General features: G+C 45.0%; 1 protein-coding gene across 1 annotated transcript in view; it reads left to right on the top strand.

Moving 5' to 3' along the window:
* Window positions 1-20,640, top strand: part of LOC128689971 (nephrin) — a 250,211-nt gene that overhangs the window by 113,787 nt on the left and 115,784 nt on the right. Inside the window, exon 2 of the mRNA XM_053778436.2 lies at window positions 13,639-13,844. Within this exon, the coding sequence (XP_053634411.2) occupies window positions 13,639-13,844 (206 nt within the window). The remainder of the gene's footprint in view (window positions 1-13,638; window positions 13,845-20,640) is intronic.

The raw sequence follows: 20,640 nt of genomic DNA, 5'->3' as shown, positions 1-20,640 counted from the left end.
TACACTGTTGCCTGTACGAGGCTGCATGTACACTGTTGCCTGTACGAGGCTGCATGTACACTGTTGCCTGTACGAGGCTGCATGTACACTGTTGCCTGTACGAGGCTGCATGTGCCCTGTTGCTTATACGAGGCTGCATGTACACTGTTGCCTGTACGAGGCTGCATGTACCCTGTTGCTTATACGAGGCTGCATGTGTCCTGTTGCCTATACGAGGCTGCATGTACCCTGTTGCTTATACGAGGCTGCATGTACACTGTTGCCTGTACGAGGCTGCATGTACCCTGTTGCCTGTACGAGGCTGCATGTGCCCCGTTGCCTATACGAGGCTGCATGTACCCTGTTGCCTGTACGAGGCTGCATGTACACTGTTGCCTGTACGAGGCTGCATGTACACTGTTGCCTGTACGAGGCTGCATGTGGCCTGTTGGTGATAATGACTCACCTGGTGTTCTTGGTTGCAACACTGTTTTGAGTTTGTCTGAGTGTGTTTCGGTAGGTGTTGAACGTTCCAGCATAGTGTTATGGAACCGGCAGAGTATGTGTTAGCTGGCGTTGCAAGCTGCAACACAGTGTTTTGGGACTGGCAGAGTATGTGTCATCTGGTATTGCAGGCTGCAACACAATATTATAGAACTGGCCTGTTAAGGAACTCTGGCTAATTTTCATAAAATATTCCAAGCGTCAAATTTTTACTGTTACAAGTAACCGTTCTGGAACTATTTTCTATATTTTGCTTGGTTAAGTATGATTAAGTCAAGTAATAGATGTATAAAAATGAATTTATGAAGGTAAATTAAATCAATATTCCCATAGTAACGAGGGAGGAACGTGACTAGGTGACCTTTAGTCGTAAACATCACCTGCCTAGAAACCACCAGACTTAAACATGTACTGCTGGTAGTGCAGAATGACATCCTGGCAGTTTATGGTATGAATGTTGATTATAATCATAGTGCCAGAGAGCAAGTGGCACCTGGAGACATCCAGCAAGCATCAACAATGAATAAGCACACTCTGTACCTCGATGGAATTTTATGTTGTGTTATCTACCAGCCCTCTAGCCAGGTTTCACGCCGGTAGGTTAAAACGTTGCATAGTTTTGCCTACACAGTATTGCCAGGTTTGTCACGTCCGGTGTTTTTAATTCATTTATTGGGTTTTCAACATATTTTTATAGGTTTATGTAACCTAACGTAAGTGTGTGTGTGTGTGTGTGTGTGTGTGTGTGTGTGTGTACTCACCTAATTGTGGTTGCAGGGGTCGAGACTCAGCTCCTGGCCCCGCCTCTTCACTGATCGCTACTAGATCCTCTCCCTCTCTGCTTCCTGAGCTTTGTCATACCTCTTCTTAAAACTATGTATGGTTCCTACCTCCACTACTTCACTTGCTAGGCTATTCCACTTCCTGACGACTCTATTACTGAAGAAATACTTCCTAACGTCCCTGTGACTCGTCTGAGTCTTCAGCTTCCAGTTGTGACCCCTTGTCCCTGTGTCCCCTCTCTGGAACATCCTATCTATGTCCACCTTGTCTATTCCCCGCAGTATCTTGTATGTCGTTATCATGTGTTCCCTGACCCTTCTGTCCTCCAGTGTCGTCAGTCCGATTTCCCTCAACCTTTCCTCGTACAACATTCCCCTGAGCTCTGGGACTAGCCTTGTTGCAAACCTTTGTACTTTCTCTAACTTCTTGACGTGCTTGACCAGGTGTGGGTTCCAGACTGGTGCTGCATACTCCAGTATGGGCCTAACATGCACAGTGTACAGTGTCTTGAACGATTCCTTATTAAGGTATCGGAACGCTATTCTCAGGTTTGCCAGGCGCCCGTATGCTGCAGCAGTTATTTGGTTGATGTGTGCCTCCGGTGACGTGCTCGGTGTTATGGTCACCCCAATGTCTTTCTCCCTGAGTGAAGTCTGTAGCCTATGTCCACCTAGCCTATACTCTATCTGCGGTCTTCTTTGCCCCTCCCCAATCTTCATGACTTTGCATTTGGCAGGGTTGAATTCGAGAAGCCAGTTTCTGGACCACATGTCCAGCCTGTCCAGGTCTCTTTGCAGTCCTGCCTCATCCTCATCCGATTTAATTCTTCTCATCAACTTCACATCATCTGCGAATAGGGACACTTCAGAGTCTATTCCTTCCATCATGTCGTTCGCATATATCAAAAATAGCACTGGTCCTAGAACTGACCCCTGTGGGACCCCGCTCGTCACAGGCGCCCACTGTGATACCTCTTCACGTACCATGACCCGTTGTTGCCTCCCTGTCAGTTATTCCCTGATCCATTGCAGTGCCCTCCCTGTTATATGCGCCTGATCCTCCAGCTTCTGCACTAATCTCTTGTGGGGAACTGTGTCAAAGGCCTTCCTGCAGTCTAGGAAAACGCAATCTACCCACCCCTCTCTCTCGTGTCTTACTTCTGTTACCTTGTCATAAAACTCCAGAAGGTTTGTGACACAGGATTTGCCTTCCATGAACCAATGCTGGTTTTCATTTATAATCTTGTTCCAGGTGTTCCACCACTCTCCTCCTGATAATCTTCTCCATAACTTTGCACACAAAACATGTCAGAGACACAGGTCTGTAGTTTAGTGCCTCATTTCTGTTTCCTTTCTTAAATATTGGGACTACATTTGCTGTCTTCCATTTCTAAGGTAGTTGCCCAGTTTCAAGGGATGTGTTGAAGATTGTGGTTAGGGGCACACACAGCATCTCTGCTCCTTCTCTAAGGACCCATGGGGAGATGTTGTCCGCTCCCATCGCCTTTGAGGTATCAAGGACACTTAGCTGCTTCTGCACCTCCTCCTCGGTTGTTCGTATGTCATCCAACACTTGTTGGTATATTCCCTCTTGATGTTCCCTTCTGTGCTGTCTACCCAGAGCCCTTCCTGTCTCTACTGTAAAAACTTCTTTAAATCTCCTGTTTAGCTCCTCACATACCTCCTGATCATTTCTTGTGAGTTCTCTACCTTCTGTCCTCAGTCTGATCACCTGGTCTTTGACTGTTGTCTTCCTCCTGATGTGGCTATACAACAGTTTCGGGTCAGTCTTGATTTTCGATGCTATGTTATTTTCATACTGTCGCTGGGCCTCCCTCCTTACCTGTGCATACTCGTTCCTGGCTCTGCGACTGATCTCCCTATTTTCATGTCTTCTCTGCCTTCTGTACCTTTTCCATTCTCTATTGCACTTTGTTTTTGCCTCCTTACACCGTCGGGTAAACCATGGGCTCGTTCTGGTCTTCCCATTGTTTCTGTTGCCCTTGGGAATAAACCTTTCCACTGCCTCCTTGCATTTTGTTGTTACATATTCCATCATTTCATTTACTGGCTTTCCTGCCAGTTCTCTGTCCCACGGAACCTCCTGCAGGAAGTTCCTCAACCCTATGTAGTCCCTTCTTTTATAGTCAGGCTTTTCCCATTCAACTCATGTTGCTCTCTCCACTTGCAACTATGTATTCAAAGCACAGAACCACATGGTCACTAGCTCCTAGGGGACTCTCATATGTGATGTCCTCAATGTCTGAACTGCCCAGGGTGAACACAACCTCCAATCTTGCTGGTTCATCCTCCCCTCTCACTCTGGTAGTGTCCTTAACATGTTGGTGCATGAGGTTTTCCAGCACCACATCCAACATCTTGGCTCTCCATGTTTTGGGACCCCCATGTGGCTCCAGATTTTCCCAGTCAATCTCCCTGTGGTTGAAATCCCCCATAACCAGCAACTTTGCTCTGCTGGAGTGAGCTCTTCTTGCCACCTCAGCAAGTGTGTCCACCATTGCTCTGTTGCCCTCTTCATATTCCTCTCTTGGCCTCCTGCAGTTCTGTGGTGGATTGTACATCACTGCAATGACCACCTTGTGCTCCCCAGACTGAAGTGTACCTACTATGTAGCCCCTTTCTCCTGTCTCGTCTATGCCTCCCATTTTCTCGATTTTTTTTACGAGCAGAGCAACCCCTCCTCCCCCTCTGCCCCTTCTATCTTTCCTCATGATCTGATATCCTGGTGGGAAGATTGCATCTCTTATTGTCTCCGTGAGTTTTGTTTCTGTAACTGCTATGATGTCTGGGGACTTCTCATTGATTCTTTCTTGCCATTCCTCATGTTTATTCGTTAATCCATCTGCATTTGTGTACCAAACCTTCAACTTCTGTTCTAATACTGTAACTGTGGTCCTGGGGGAATACTGGGGTTGGGAGAGCAGGAGCCCTGGTGGGGGCCTGTGGGGGGTTGTAGTAGAGGTGGAGGAAGTGCTCCCATAGGGGGTTGCTGTAGGGGTAGGGTTCGTGGTGTGGGGGGTGGGAACAGAGGGATCAGTGTGTGATGGTTGGTTTGGATTGTTCAGTTGCCTTGGGGGTGTCGTGGCTGGAGTCCTTCTGCAGGTGTTTCTGGGGGTGTGCTTGTCCTTCCACCTGTTCTTGGGTTATTCTCCTCTCCTTTTTCATTTCCTCCCATTCCTCCTTTCGTTTTTGCACTCTCTCTTTCAGTATCATCCTTTCCTCCTGTGTTCTGTCTCGATCGAGGTACACACTCATGAACTCCTGTTTGCCTCTCAGCCGTGTTTTCTCCTGCAGGATCATGATTCGGGTTGATTCTGCCTTGAAAATTACTTTGAGAGGCCGATTCCTTTTCTTTGTGAACCACCCGATTCTCCGAAATTTGCCACCTGGGTCATATCTCCCTCGCATATCACCTTCATGATACCTTCAATCATTTTTTTCTCCTTCTGCTTTCTTTCATCATATGTTTCCCCTTTAGCTTCTTCTAGCCCATAGACAAAAACTGATCTCTCCCTTTCCACCTCCCACTGTGACTCCCATTGCATCCTCTGAGGTGTTTAAGTTCCTTCCCGTGGAGTGTTCCTTCCTTCAGTCCATTCCCTAGCTGTGGCCCCTATGCTCAATGGTTTGTCTTTCCTGCTCACCTGTTCCTGGTCCCCACAATTGTCTGGTAAGGTCCCTGCACATGTCCTAGTTCCTTCAATGTCTTCCAACCTCTAATTCTGTCCTAGTGTGCTCCGTGTCTTTGTTTTGGCCCCATGTGGGTTTGACAGGACCTCTGCATTCAGTTTAGCTTCCATGCTCCCTTCAGACCCGTTGTCTGTGTCTGATGTAGACATTGTTGATGCTACGTCTGTAATATCTTTGTCTCTAGGCTGTTTCAGATGTCTCAGCTCCTCTTCTAACCTCTGTATCTTGGTTTCTGCTACTGTGGCATGTTGCTTCCACCTTCTGCATTCTGCTGCTAACCTCTCCTCCATCTTCCTTGCAAGCTCATCTAGCCTCTTTCCCCAGTCTTCCTCCCTTTTTTTGAGCTCTGCCTCCCAGTCCTCCCTCCCAAATTCGTCCTTCGGACCCCTTGTTCTCATCCTAGTTCTAGGTTGCCTAATTGCTCCACAGAAGGAAGGGTGAGAAATGGTTAGGGGGAGGGGAATAGATGGTTAGGGGGAGTGGGGATGGATGGTTATGGGGGAGGGGGAGGATGGTTATTGGAGGAGGAGAGGTAGTTGGGGGAGGGTGTTAGATGGTTTGGGGGAGGGGTTAGATGGTTTGGGTGAGGGGTAGGTGGCTAGGGGGAGGGGGAGAGGTGGTTCGGGGAAGGGGGAGTACGTGTTTGTGTCAAGTGTATATGTGCTTGTGTATGTGTGCTTGTGTATGTGTGTGTGCATGTGTGGGAGAGAGAGGGATGGGATTAAGGGGGGAGGGGGAGGGGGAGAGAAGGATAAGTGACCCTTAAAAGCAGGGAGGGTGTGTGTGTGTGTGATAGAATTAGAAGGGGAGGGAGGGGAAAAAAGGCTGATGGTAGAGTGACTGCTTGATAACGGGGTCCTTACGGGTGTGTGTGTGTGTGTGTGCTTGTGTGTGTGTGTGTGTGTGTGTGTGTGTGTGTGTGTGTGTGTGTGTGTGTGTGTGTGTGTGTGTGTGTGTGTGTGTGTGTGTCTGCATGTGTGTGTGTGTATTTGCCTAGTGCAGGTGTGTGTGTGTGTATGTGTGTATATGTGTGAGTTCGTGTGTATGGGGAGATGTGAGGGGGAGATACTGCTAATACATACCGGTAATTCTGAGTTATAAAAAGCAGAAATTGCTACTAGGGTCTAAAGCTTCTATGAGTGTCAACCCTTGTGTGTGTGTGTGTGAGGAAGGGATTGTTAGGGGGGTAGGGGAGGGGTTGTTGTGGTTGAAAAATCCGTTATGCCTCTCTGTCATGTAGGCTCAAATTTAGTCCCAGTTGTCTTTCCTAGTATTGCTACTCTCTCCACTTATTGCCCTTTCTGGATTTAAGTATCAATTACTGCTGGTTATTATCCTATTCCTTGCTCACATTGAGAGAGGACTTCCTAGCTTGCTAAGCATTCATACTGCTAATAACTACCGGTAGTAATAGTACGTTACCCCTCGCTAGACTGCTGTCCTCCTCACACTCTCCTCAACACTATCTTCACTTTATCTTTGCTATTTCTACTCTAATTCTGGTAATAGCTTTCAGGAGTGAGTGACCAGTATCTAACAGTGATGCAAGACCAGTATCCAGAGCCAACATGCAACCACAATAGATGAGTAATACTTGCGCTGGTAGCGGTGCGGTGGCAAGTTGCCAGATACTGATGATGTAGTCGTCGTACATAGGCCTTCTACCACTATTTTGGAGATCCTTCACCCGTGATGTTTATAACCATATATGCTCATACATCCCGCGTTCCTCACGCGATTTCACTTTTCACTTATGATAGTATACACTTCACATTATATACACTTCACTTTATATGTATAATGGCACACAACTTGTTGTGACATCACTGCCTCAGCAGGCCTACTACTGCCACCGTCCCTTGTTGTATATTTTATTTTTTCTTTCTCCTTTTGCTTATTAACTTTTTCACTCTCACTGTTTGGTGCCCCACATTTCACTTGTTAACCAAACGCTGGTAATTCTTGTACACCCGCTTCCAAACTCACTTTGATCTTTGTATGTTTGAATCTGTGTGGCAACAGTGCCTAGTAGACCCACAACGGTTTGGCACTTTGAAATATTAATGATTTCAGGCTTCCTCTCGACTTTTTTTTAACTAATAACTTTAGTTATCACTCGTAGTATTGTTCATTGACGTTGTCACTACCACTGATTACTGCTAGCAGTTACTGCACGCCTTAAAAAACACTAAAGTTCTCTGAGCCTTGTGCACCCACGTCTGAATGACTGTGTGTGTGTGTGTGTGTGTGTGTGTGTGTGTGTGTGTGTATGTGTGTGTGTGTGTGTGTGTGTGTGTGTGTGTGTGTGTGTGTGTGTGTGTGTGTGTGTGCGCCGTTATTGTAATCCACCAATGAAAATTTGAAGTCGTTCGAAAAGGAACTTGCAAGTCATGAAGGGTTGCCTCTCAGGAAGATAAAACAGATTTGACAACCACTGTAGGATTTCCCTCTCCTGGGATACCTAATACTTGACTTCAATAAAAGCCCTCTCAAGATGGTGGTCCTGACATGGAATAGCCGAAGTGAAGTCGCCTCTACGAGAGCACTCATCATGATGGTGTTGGTTAGAAGCTGAAATAAAAACACTTATTCCAAGGTCATATTAATGGAGGTGTTGGTTTGAAGGAGGTTAAATAAGATCACCTTGAACCATTTTGATGGTGAGGGTGGAAGCTGAATTCACTTCTTCATGAGTCGGTACGATGGTGGGGCTGGCTTAGAGGAGATGAAGTGAAGTCCTTTCTTCTAGAGTAATTGTGATAGTAGCGCTGGTCACCTCTTCAAGAGGAAAGTAATGAAGAAAGAGGAACGAGAAGAAATAAAGACGGAGCTGAGTTGAAAATTGCTGCCACCTTTCCAAGCTTCAGAATGACTGCCGGGCCACCAACGCAGCAGCTGACAAAGACGAGGGTAAGAAGAGAGAACAACGAAAGCCAATAATTGTTGTTGAAGAGTCTGTGAGAGAGATAAAAAGAATAGGATGCGAGTCTGTCTGCCTTGTGCTAGGAAGGAGGATTCTGTAAGCAGGATGAGATATATCCTGACTTGAAGTGTCGCAATTTCCCTCTTGTTCTGAAGAAGTCCAAGCCACTTTCACCCTCCTCCTCTCACTTTATTGGTTCGCCAGAAGTATTTTCCTTTTACGACTTCTTGGATTCGTTGCCAATGTTTATTAGCGCTGAGTGGATATACGTTGCAGTAGTATGTTCACTGACAGGATGACTGGCCTTGTCAATATTGTCCTCAAGATCATAAACCCTTCGTGTATCGCTTTATTAATTCCAATAACCTTTCTCGGAACCATTGTAGCATCTCGCTTCTATCATTCCTGGCATTGTCACCTCCAACACTTCAAGCATACGATGCGTTAATTACCACTTGCAGTCGAGATACATCTCATTCTGATGATAAAAAGCTCCTTCCCTGCACCAAGAGGATAGACTCGCCTCGTCTTCCTCTTGTTCCTCTCTCACAGCCTTCAACAAGAATTACTGACTAACGCTCATCTGTTCTCTGTTCGTCGTCTCCGTATGCTACTTCATTGGTCGTCCCGCGTTCATCTCTATTTTTCCTTCATATCTCCACCTTCATTACGTTCCTCCTCACCACAGTTCAGCTTTCTCTATTATCCTCAGCTTCGCTCACATGAGTGCAACGATTCCTCACGTTATCCTTTCTCGGAAGCAGCATCTCTCTCCAGATAGAGATGTTGCTTTCTTCTGGTCTACCTCTCTCTTAGTGGTACAACTGCTCAAGGCAAGACATCGATGATGCTTATAATGAGCGCTCAGCTGAACATCTTCACACGAAGTGGGTCTACTCACTACTGACAGGGGTCTACTCACTACTGACAGGGGTCTACTCACTACTGAGAGGGGTCTACTCACTAATGACAAGGGTCAACTCACTCCTGACACGGGCCAACTCACTACTGACACGGGTCAACTCACTATTGACACGGGCCAACTCACTACTGACATGGGTCAACTCACTACTGATACTGGTCAATTCACTACTGACTCGGGTCAGCTCACATTTCTTTGCAGTCTTGGTCTACAGTAAATTGACTATTGGCTGGGGAAAAGGAAATGTAATACCAACAATATGTAAACAAACATACTTATGTACAGTTGACGGCATTTATTGAGGAAATGTATCGTCACGAGTAGATTCTGCACTCCTGATGAGCGGTTTCTTCAGCGTTATGTAATTTAGTAGGATTATGGATTCCAAGTAAACCTAACCTAACCTAACCTAACCTAACCTAACCTAACCTAACCTAACCAAACCTAACCTAACCTAACCTAACCTAACCTAACTTAGCCTAACCTAACCTAACCTAATCTAACCTAACCTAACCTAATCTAACCTAACCTAACCTAATCTAACCTAACCTAACCTAATCTAACCTAACCTAACCTAACTTAACTTAGCCTAACCTAAGTTAACCTAACTTAACCTAGCTTAACCTAACCTACCCTAACCTAACCTAACCTAACCTAACCTAACTTAACCTAACCTAACCTAACCTAACCTAACCTAACCTAACCTAACCTAACCTTATTTAGCCTAACCTAACCTAACCTAACCTAGCTTAACCTAACCTACCCTAACCTACCCTAACCTACCTTAACCTAATCTAACTTAACCTAACCTAACCTAACCTAACCTAACCTAACCTAACCTAACCTAACCTAACTTCATCCTTACCTAACCTAACGTAACCTAATCTTATCCTAACCTAATCCAACCTTATCCTAACCTAACATAAGCTAAATTAACCTAACCCAGCCTATCCAGCGAAATATAATATCAGTTTACTAAGTAACAGTGATCTTCCTGAACCGTGCATAATGGTACTTTCACTCTCCTCACCAGGCATCTAACAAAGAGCCTTTTTCAGAGGATTTTAGGGAGCAAGCCATTTTGCCAGGCTTTTAGGTAGAAAGCCATTTTTCTAGGCTTTCAGGGAACAAGCCATTTTTCCAGGCTTTCAGGGAGCAAGCCATTTATCCAGGCTTTTAGGGATCAAGCCATTTATCCAGGCTTTCAGAGAACAAGCCATTTTTACAGGCTTTCAGGGAATAAGCCATTTATCCAGGCTTTCAGGGAGCAAGCCATTTATCCAGGCTTTATGGGAGCAAGCCATTTATCAAGACTTTCAGGAGGTAAGCCATTTTTTAAGGTTTTAAGAGAGCAAGTCATTTTCCCAGTAGCTAGGCGAGTTGCTAACATAAACAGGAGCAATGATATCATTGCATATATCAGATCAATGATGAAAATTACACTTAACACCTTCGTTGTAGCATCAGTTGTTGTAGTGAGTCGACGGCATTGTAGAGTATAATGCTGTACAACATAAGACTGGAGGAACAGTGCAGTACACCTAATGGCCCATACAAGGCAGGTCCTTCTCAAAATCAACCATTCCTACTCAACCAGCCAGGGAGGTAGGGAGAGTGAGGCCGGCAGAAAAGAGAGGAACTAAAGGAAGGAGGGAGGAAGCAGGGGAGGGAGATGGGAAGATAGGGTAGGTGCGACGTAGAGGGAGAGAGAGAGAGAGAGATAGAGAGAGAGTAAGGCTTAAATGGAAAGAGAGAGAGGGAGGCAGAAAGGGTGGAAAAGAAAGAGTTGTGAATGAAAAGAAGTATGACATGATGACGGTAGGGCACAGAAAGAGATGATGAAGGTAAGGCACGGAGAGAGATGATGAAGGTAAGGCACGGAGAGAGATGATGAAGGTAAGGCACGGAGAGAGTTAAGAAGAAAGTAACGGAAGGAAGAGAGTGATGGAGGTAGGAAGAGAATAAAAGAGTGTTGTAGGTAAAAAGGGAGGGAGAGAGGGAGAGAGGAAGAGAGGAAAGGAAGAAGGGAGAGAGGGAGGGAAGGAAGAAGGGAGGAAGGGAGGGAGGGAGGGAGGGAGGGAGAGAGGGAGTGATGAGGAAGATGACTGAGAGAGTGAGGGATCCTGGAAAAGCAGGGATAGAGTGGGGAAGAATGGGAAAGAGAATAAGAAGGAAGATGAAGGAGAGTAAGAGATGTAGAAAGAGAGAGAGAGAGAGGCACGTCAACCACACTTCCTCGCTCACTGAACTCTGTCACTACCACCTTTTACTTTCTTCCGAATTCTATTTACACCCTCATTTTAACGTTCTTTACACACCTCTGTCCTCTGTCTGTCTGTCTGTCTGTCTGTCTGTCTCTCTCTCTCTCTCTCTCTCTCTCTCTCTCTCTCTCTCTCTCTCTCTCTCTCTCTCTCTCTCTCTCTCTCTCTCTCTCTCTCTCTCTCTCTCTCTCTCCGTCCGTCCGTCTGTCTGTCTGTATGTTTTTCTGTCTGTCTGTCTGTCTGTCTGTCTGTAAGTCTGTCTGTCTGTCTGTCTGTCTGTCTGTCTGTCTGTCTGTCTGTCTGTCTGTCTGTATGTCTCTCTCTTTTTTTTTTTTTTTTTTTTTTTTTACTCTCACTCTCTTTCCGTCCGTCCGTCTGTCTATCTGTCTGTCTGTTTTTCTGTCTGTCTGTCTGTCTGTCTGTCTGTCTGTCTCTGTCTGTCTGTCTGTCTGTCTGTCCGTCTGTCTATCTGTCTGTCTGTCTGTGTCTCTGTCTGTCTGTCTGTCTGTCCGTCTGTCTATCTGTCTGTCTGTCTGTCTGTCTGTCTTCCTCTCTCTATTTCAGTTATCTTTAAATATAATGTTTGTTAGTAGTGAATTGTTCCACGCCATTCTGAATAATATCAGAAATTACTGTACGTATATAATCACTGACTTCCTTACAGAAAACATTGACTTCCTGTCATCATGATGTCTCTCATTACTTAATGATAACACTGACTACATGTCTTCATGATGTCTCTCATTACTTAGTCATAACACTGACTACATGTCTTCATGATGTCTCTCATTACTTAATCATAACACTGACTACCTGTCTTCATGATGTCTCTAGCCGAGGATTCGGCTAGTCGCAGTGTTGATATTGATTAAATGCCACACGTTCGTGGTTGCAGTAATATATATACTGATTGTAGAGGCTAGTACACCAAACGGGGAGTAGATGAAATTAACTCAGAGGAACCCACACCACCGTATGTCCTCGGATCACGGTAAAACACCTAACTCTGCTGAGTGCGTGATTCTTGTAGGATTGATTGGTCCTGTGGGTTATAGCGTCATGTGATTCTTGCTCACTATGAGGCGGGCCAAAACAACATGGGTTCGAGTACTCGGTTAGTCGCAGTGTTGTTATTGATATATATATATATATATATATATATATATATATATATATATATATATATATATATATATATATATATATATATATATATATATATATATATATATGTCGTGCCGAACAGGCAAAACTTGCGATTTATGCTTAAACAGCAACACTCTCCTTGCCTAATAAGGCAAAAGAAAATTTGTGTATGCAATAATTTCTCGAAGCCCATTCTGAAGTTATCGAAAAAAATTATATTTCATTGTGCTTATTATTAAATTACTGTAAACTTAAAAAATCTATTTAGTTGTATTGGGTTAAATTAAATTGCACTTGCAATTATAAAGTTACGTAAGTTTTCTAAGGTTCTTTTGGTACAAAATTATTAATTTTTACATTAACATAAATGAAAAAAACGTATCTTTAAACGTATAAATGACTAATTTTACCTCTTCATAAACAAAGAAATATCGCAGGCAAGAGGATTTGAACTCAGGCCTGCAACCCCAACCTGACACCTTAAACCACTTAGCTGTAGATACCTCTTTACATGAGGCAGCTTGCTATACTGCAAGCTTTGTTTCTCCTAGTGCTGGGAGCACCAGTGAGCCTCAGGTATGGTCACCAACTATTACCTTCTCCTGTATGTTCTGGCCTCACTAGGGATAGTATACTCACTGCACCTCGAAGACATTGCATCAGACAATTATTTATTTTGTATTAAATCACGATTTTGCTCAGAAATTCGCAAATATAAAGTCAGTGAAGTCACCTGGTGGCTGACTCTCATTGTCGTCATTACCTGACACGAAACAACTACTAGACTGTTCCGCCTGTGACAAATACAGTTAGGACAGATAATAAAAGAGTTTTGATTTAGTATATATTCCCACCACCAGAGTATATATACAATGTGTATATGCTGTGTGCCAAGTTCATAGACGAGTTAAACCTAAAAGGGAATTGGGATTTCAAAAGAGTGAGGTCGAACACTTTCGGTACTACAGGTATAGCACAACAATAGAGTAAGATGTGAGCTAGCCGAAGGCATGAGAGGGTCTGGCAGAACGATACGTTCCTTTAAGAGAGATAACTTTACCAGGCCGTCAACAAACCCTCTGAAATATCAAAAGTATGGACCACCTGGTTAAGTTAGCTGTGAAGCATTCCACATACAGTTTCAAAAGACTGGTTCCTATGTTCCAGCAATGGGTTAATTGTAGATTATTAAAACCCCAGAGTTAAGATATTTTTCTTAAATGTTCCAGCAGTGGTGTTATTGGTTAACAGTGGATTATTCTAGCCACAGTATTACAAGTAGTTGTAAATTATTCCAGATACTCTACTGTAGTCTAGTTGTGAGTTACTCCAGTTACATATTTGTGATCTTTATTGTTTGTCTGACATATTGTGAGATGAACTTCGACCTGGGCTTTCATCTTTTAACAGAGTTGATATGCGCAACAGACGGATTTCCCAGCCCAAACACCAGCCACTTTCTGTGCTTAAAAACCGAGCCAAGTTTAACATGACCCCTGGTTATTCTGGCCTCAAACTGGAGACTGTTTGGAGCTCTGACGATGGTCTCTACCGCTGCCGAGTTGACTTCAAGAAGTCACCGACCCGCAACTCTAGGATCTACCTCACTGTTATTGGTAAGTAGTTGTAGTCATCTGCTGGGCAATTAACGTTGTTTTCTGCTATGTAAGTGACGTTATGTCCTGCTAGGTAAGTGACGTCGTTTGCTAGGTAAGTGGCGTCGTTTGCTAGGTAAGTGACGCCATCTTCTGCTAGGTAGACGGCATATTCGGCTAAGTAGCGACGTGACCTGTATCAGTGGCAAGTCGACCTGTATCAGTAGCGAGGTGACGTGTATTAGTGGCAAGTTGACCGGTATCAGTGGCAAGTTGACCTGTATCAGTAGCGAGGTGACCTGTATCATTGGCAAGTTGACCGGTATTAATGGCAAGTTGACCTGTATCAGTGGAGAGCTAACCTGTATCGTGCCTAGTCAGGTGTCTATGACCGGCCCAAATGATGTGCTCCTTGGAGCAGCTTACATCAGGAGAAGAAGATAGAGAAAGCCAGGAGCAAGATGAAGCAACTGACTGAGGAAAACAAGAGAATTCGTTACAGGTCCTCCTGTGGTGAGTGCTCACGACAACGAAATAAGCTGCAACGTAGTGACGACCTGCCGAATCGATAGGGCAACCTGCCGACAAGACTGGAAGCTGGTGGGAAGGAAAGTGGTGAAGCTGAAGGGGAAGAAGCTTCAGGAGACGAATCTGAAAGCTATCACATGTTACTTTTCCGTGTTTCCTGACGAATGTGGCTCGATCACCAGGGTCGAATAACCATTAATTTTTAAAGGGGTAGACTGGTAAGCCAGAGGAAGGCCTCGATCAGATGACCAAAAGCTCCAGTAACGTATCTTCATGTGATTGCTTGAGATGCAAGATATGTTTAGCTTCCATGATTGCATTATGAACGTTATGGTTCTTTGTCTCCACAAATTCTTTAATGCACAATGCATATTTTTCCCTTTTACCAGATCTTCGATTCATCTCATTTTTTTATGGACATTTCCACAGACAAGTCTTCTCCAAAGCATATAAACACATTTTCCCACACTCTGATATCCAATCATTTAACTGTCTAAATATTTTTGTTACTCTCATCACCTTTGTCTTTTCCATGTTTACTTTAGTTGCCTTCCTACACCTACCCTCCCAAAAAATTATTTTTAAAATATATGAAGCATTTTAGTAAAAAAAAAATCATGAAATTAAAATTAGGCAATTAAGTTTTAATATATTTACATATTGACCAAACTGAAAAAAAAAAAACTTTCGATACATTTAAGAATAAATAAAATTATAATATCAATTATTTTAAAAATATTTAAAAGCTAAAGAAGGATACAATACTTTAACCTTCCTAAGGTAGAAATATGTTGTTTTTATAAAAGCGTAGGAGAAGGAAGACAAGCAGCCATGGTGCCTCTGGCCTGGCGTACCCGGCACAAGAACACCAACACAAAGGTCATGTTAGAAATTCCTTCTCAATTTTATTCTCCAAATGACAAAGGACAAGCAGTATTTTATCGTAGCGTTAAGACTAGCATGAGTGTGGCTCCAGGATATCCAGCCCAGCCCACCCATGAATGAGTGTGGCTCTAGGATATCCAGCCCAGCCCACCCATGAATGAGTGTGGCTCTAGGATATCCAGCCCAGCCCACCCATGAATGAGTGTGGCTCTAGGATATCCAGCCCAGCCCACCCATGAATGAGTGTGGCTCTAGGATATCCAGCCCAGCCCACCCATGAATGACTGTGGCTCTAGGATATCCAGCCCAGCCCACCCATGAATGAGTGAGGCTCTAGGATATCCAGCCCAGCCCACCCATGAATGAGTGAGGCTCTAGGATATCCAGCCCAGCCCACCCATGAAACAACACTGCTCAACTATATCACAGAACACAGCATAGTAACTCTCTTACTAAACACAGCACACTAACTCTTACAGAACACAGTACAATAACTGTCTTACTGAACACAACAGAGTAATTCTCTTACAGAACACAGTACAATAACTGTCTTACTGAACACAACAGAGTAACTCTCTTACAGAACACAGCACAATAACTGTCTTACTGAGCACAACAGAGTAACTCTCTTACAGAACACAGCACAATAACTGTCTTACTGAGCACAATAGAGTAACTCTCTTACAGAACACAGCACAATAACTGTCTTACTGAGCACAATAGAGTAACTCTCTTACAGAACACAGCACAATACCTGTCTTACTGAGCACAACAGAGTAACTCTCTTACAGAACACAGCACAATACCTGTCTTACTGAGCACAACAGAGTAACTCTCTTACAGAACACAGCACAATAACTGTCTTACTGAGCACAACAGAGTAACTCTCTTACAGAACACAGCACAATAACTGTCTTACTGAGCACAATAGAGTAACTCTCTTACAGAACACAGCACAATAACTGTCTTACTGAGCACAATAGAGTAACTCTCTTACAGAACACAGCACAATACCTGTCTTACTGAGCACAACAGAGTAACTCTCTTACAGAACACAGCACAATACCTGTCTTACTGAGCACAACAGAGTAACTCTCTTACAGAACACAGCACAATACCTGTCTTACTGAGCACAACAGAGTAACTCTCTTACAGAACACAGCACAATAACTGTCTTACTGAGCACAACAGAGTAACTCTCTTACAGAACACAGCACAATAACTGTCTTACTGAGCACAATAGAGTAACTCTCTTACAGAACACAGCACAATAACTGTCTTACTGAGCACAATAGAGTAACTCTCTTACAGAACACAGCACAATACCTGTCTTACTGAGCACAACAGAGTAACTCTCTTACAGAACACAGCACAATACCTGTCTTACTGAGCACAACAGAGTAACTCTCTTACAGAACACAGCACAATAACTGTCTTACTGAGCACAACAGAGTAACTCTCTTACAGAACACAGCACAATAACTGTCTTACTGAGCACAATAGAGTAACTCTCTTACAGAACACAGCACAATAACTGTCTTACTGAGCACAATAGAGTAACTCTCTTACAGAACACAGCACAATACCTGTCTTACTGAGCACAACAGAGTAACTCTCTTACAGAACACAGCACAATAACTGTCTTACTGAGCACAATAGAGTAACTCTCTTACAGAACACAGCACAATAACTGTCTTACTGAGCACAATAGAGTAACTCTCTTACAGAACACAGAACAATAACTGTCTTACTGAGCACAATAGAGTAACTCTCTTACAGAACACAGCACAGTAACTGTCTTACTGAGCACAATAGAGTAACTCTCTTACAGAACACAGCACAATAACTGTCTTACTGAACACAACAGAGTAACTCTCTTACAGAACACAGCACAATAACTGTCTTACTGAGCACAATAGAGTAACTCTCTAACAGAACACAGCACAATACCTGTCTTACTGAGCACAATAGAGTAACTCTCTAACAGAACACAGCACAGTAACTCTCAATAACAAATGGAAAGGAAATAGTTACCACTTGTTCTCCACCCAGCAACAGGGGATACAGACACATCACACTACCCTGCACCACACTACCCTGCATCACACTACCCTGCATCACACTACCCTGCATCACACTACCCTGCATCACACTACCCTGCACCACACTACCCTGCACCACACTACCCTGCACCACACTACCCTGCACCACACTACCCTGCACCACACTACCCTGCACCACACTACCCTGCACCACACTACCCTGCATCACACTACCCTGCATCACACTACCCTGCATCACACTACCCTGCACCACACTACCCTGCATCACACTACCCTGCATCACACTACCCTGCATCACACTACCCTGCATCACACTACCCTGCATCACACTACCCTGCATCACACTACCCTGCACCACACTACCGTGTACTACACTACCATGTACTACACTACCATGTACTACACTACCATGTACTACACTACCATGTACTACACTACCATGTACTACACTACCATGTACTACACTACCATGTACTACACTACCATGTACTACACTACCATGTACTACACTACCATGTACTACACTACCATGCATCACACTGCTCTATATCACACTACCCTGCACCACACTACCCTGCACCACACTACCCTGCACCACACTACCCTGCATCACACTACTCTGCATCACACTACCCTGCACCACACTACCCTGCATCACACTACCCTGCACCACACTACCTTGCACCACACTACCCCGCATCACACTGCTCTATATCACACTACCCTGCACCACACTACCCTGCACCACACTACCCTGCACCACACTACCCTGCATCACACTACTCTGCATCACACTACCCTGCACCACACTACCCTGCATCACACTACCCTGCACCACACTACCTTGCACTACATTACCCTGCATCACACTACCCTGCACCACAGTACCCTGCATCACACTACCCTGCACCACACTACCCTGCACTACACTACAATGCATCACACTACCCTGCACCACACTACCCTGCATACACTACCCTGCATCACACTACCTGGAACACACTACCCTGCATCAGACAACCCTGCACTAAACTACCCTGCATCACACTACCCTGCACCACACTACCCTGCACCACACTACATTGCATCACACTACATGGACCACAATACCATTCATCAGCCTACCTTGCATCACACTACCCTGCATCACACTACCCTGCATCACACTACCTTGCATCACACTACCTTGCGTCACACTACCCTGCACCACACTACCCTACATCACACTTCCCTTCATCACACCACCCTACATCACACAACCCTGCATCACACAACCCTGCATCACACTACCCTGCATTACACTACCCTGCATCACACTACCCTTCACCACACTACCCTGCATCACACTACCCTTCACCACACTACCCTGCATCACACTTCCCTGCATCACACTACCTTGCGTCACACTACCCTGCACCACACTACCCTACATCACACTACCCTTCATTACACTAACCTGCATCACACAACCCTGCATCACACAACCCTGCATCACACTACACTTCATTACACTACCCTGCATCACACTACCCTGCACCACACAACCCTGCATCACACTACCCTGCACCACAGAACTCTGCATCACACTACCCTGCATCATACTATCCTACATCACATAACCTTGCACCACACTACCCTGCATGACACTACCGTGCATCACACTACCATGCACCACACTACCCTGCATCACACTAACATTCGTCACATTATCCTGCATCACACTATCCTGAATCACACTACCCTGCTCCATACTACCCTGCATCACACTACCCTGCATTACACTATCCTGCACCACACTATCCTGCATCACACTATCCTGCATCACACTATCCTCCATCACACTACCCTGTGTCACACTATCCTGCATCACACTATCCTGCAGTACACTACCCTGCATCACACTACCATGGATCACACTACCCTGCATCACACTACCCTGCATCACACTATCCTGCATCACACTCTCTTGCATCGCACTACCCTGCACCACACTACCCTGCATCTCACTTCCTTGCATCACAGTATCCTGCATTAGACCACCCTTCACCACACTCCCCTGCACCACACTACCCTGCATCACACTTCCCTGCACCACACTACCCTGCACCACACTACCCTGCACCAAACTACCTTGCACCTCACTACCCTGAATCACACTACCATGCATCACACTACCCTGCACCACACTACCGTGCACGACACTACACTGCACCACACTTCCCTGGATCACACTACACTGCACCACACTACCCTGCATCACACTACCCTGCATCACACTGTCCTGCATGACACTATCCTGCATCACACTACCTGCATCACACTACCCTGCATCACACTACCCTGCATCACACTATCCTGCATCACACTATCCTGCATCACACTACCTTGCACCACACTATCCTGCATCACACTACCCTGCACCACGCTACCCTGCATCACACTACACTGCACCACACTTCCTGCACCACACTGCCCTGCATCACACTATCCTGCATCACACTACCCGCCATCACACTATGCTGCATCACGCTATCCTGCAGCACACTTCCCTGCATCACACAACACAGCATCACAATATCCTGCATCAAAGTACACTACATCACACTACCCTACATCACACTATCCTGCATCACACTATCCCGTATCACACTACCTTGCAACACACTATCCCTCATCACTCTACCCTGCATCACACTACACTGCATCATACTATCCTGCATCACACTACACTGCATCACATTTCCCTGCATCACACTATCCTGCATCACACTATCCCGTATCACATTACCCTGCTTCACACTATCCCTCATCACACTACCCTGCATCACACTACACTGCGTCACACTATCCTGAATCACACTACTCTGCATCGCACTACCCTGCATCCCACTACCCTGCATCACTACACTGCAACACACTACACTGCAACACACTACACTGCAACACACTACACTGCAACACACTACACTGCAACACACTACACTGCAACACACTACACTGCAACACACTACACTGCAACACACTACACTGCAACACACTACACTGCGAAACACTACCCTGAATTACACTACCATGCACCACACTACCCTGCACCACACTACCCTGCACCAAACTACCCTGCGAAACACTACCCTGAATTACACTACCATGCACCACACTACCCTGCAGCACACTACCGTGCACGGCACTACTCTGCACCACACTACCCTGGATCACACTACACTGCACCACACTACCCTGCATCACACTATCCTGCATCACACTTCCCTGCATCACACTACACAACATCACAATATCCTGCACAAAACTACACTAAATCACACTACCCTGCATCACACAAT

Source organism: Cherax quadricarinatus, chromosome 25, assembly GCF_038502225.1.
Source record: "Cherax quadricarinatus isolate ZL_2023a chromosome 25, ASM3850222v1, whole genome shotgun sequence".
NCBI classification, from domain to species: Eukaryota; Metazoa; Arthropoda; class Malacostraca; order Decapoda; family Parastacidae; genus Cherax; species Cherax quadricarinatus.
Note: the sequence above shows the minus strand (reverse complement) of the source record. Positions and strands in the feature narration are given on the sequence as shown.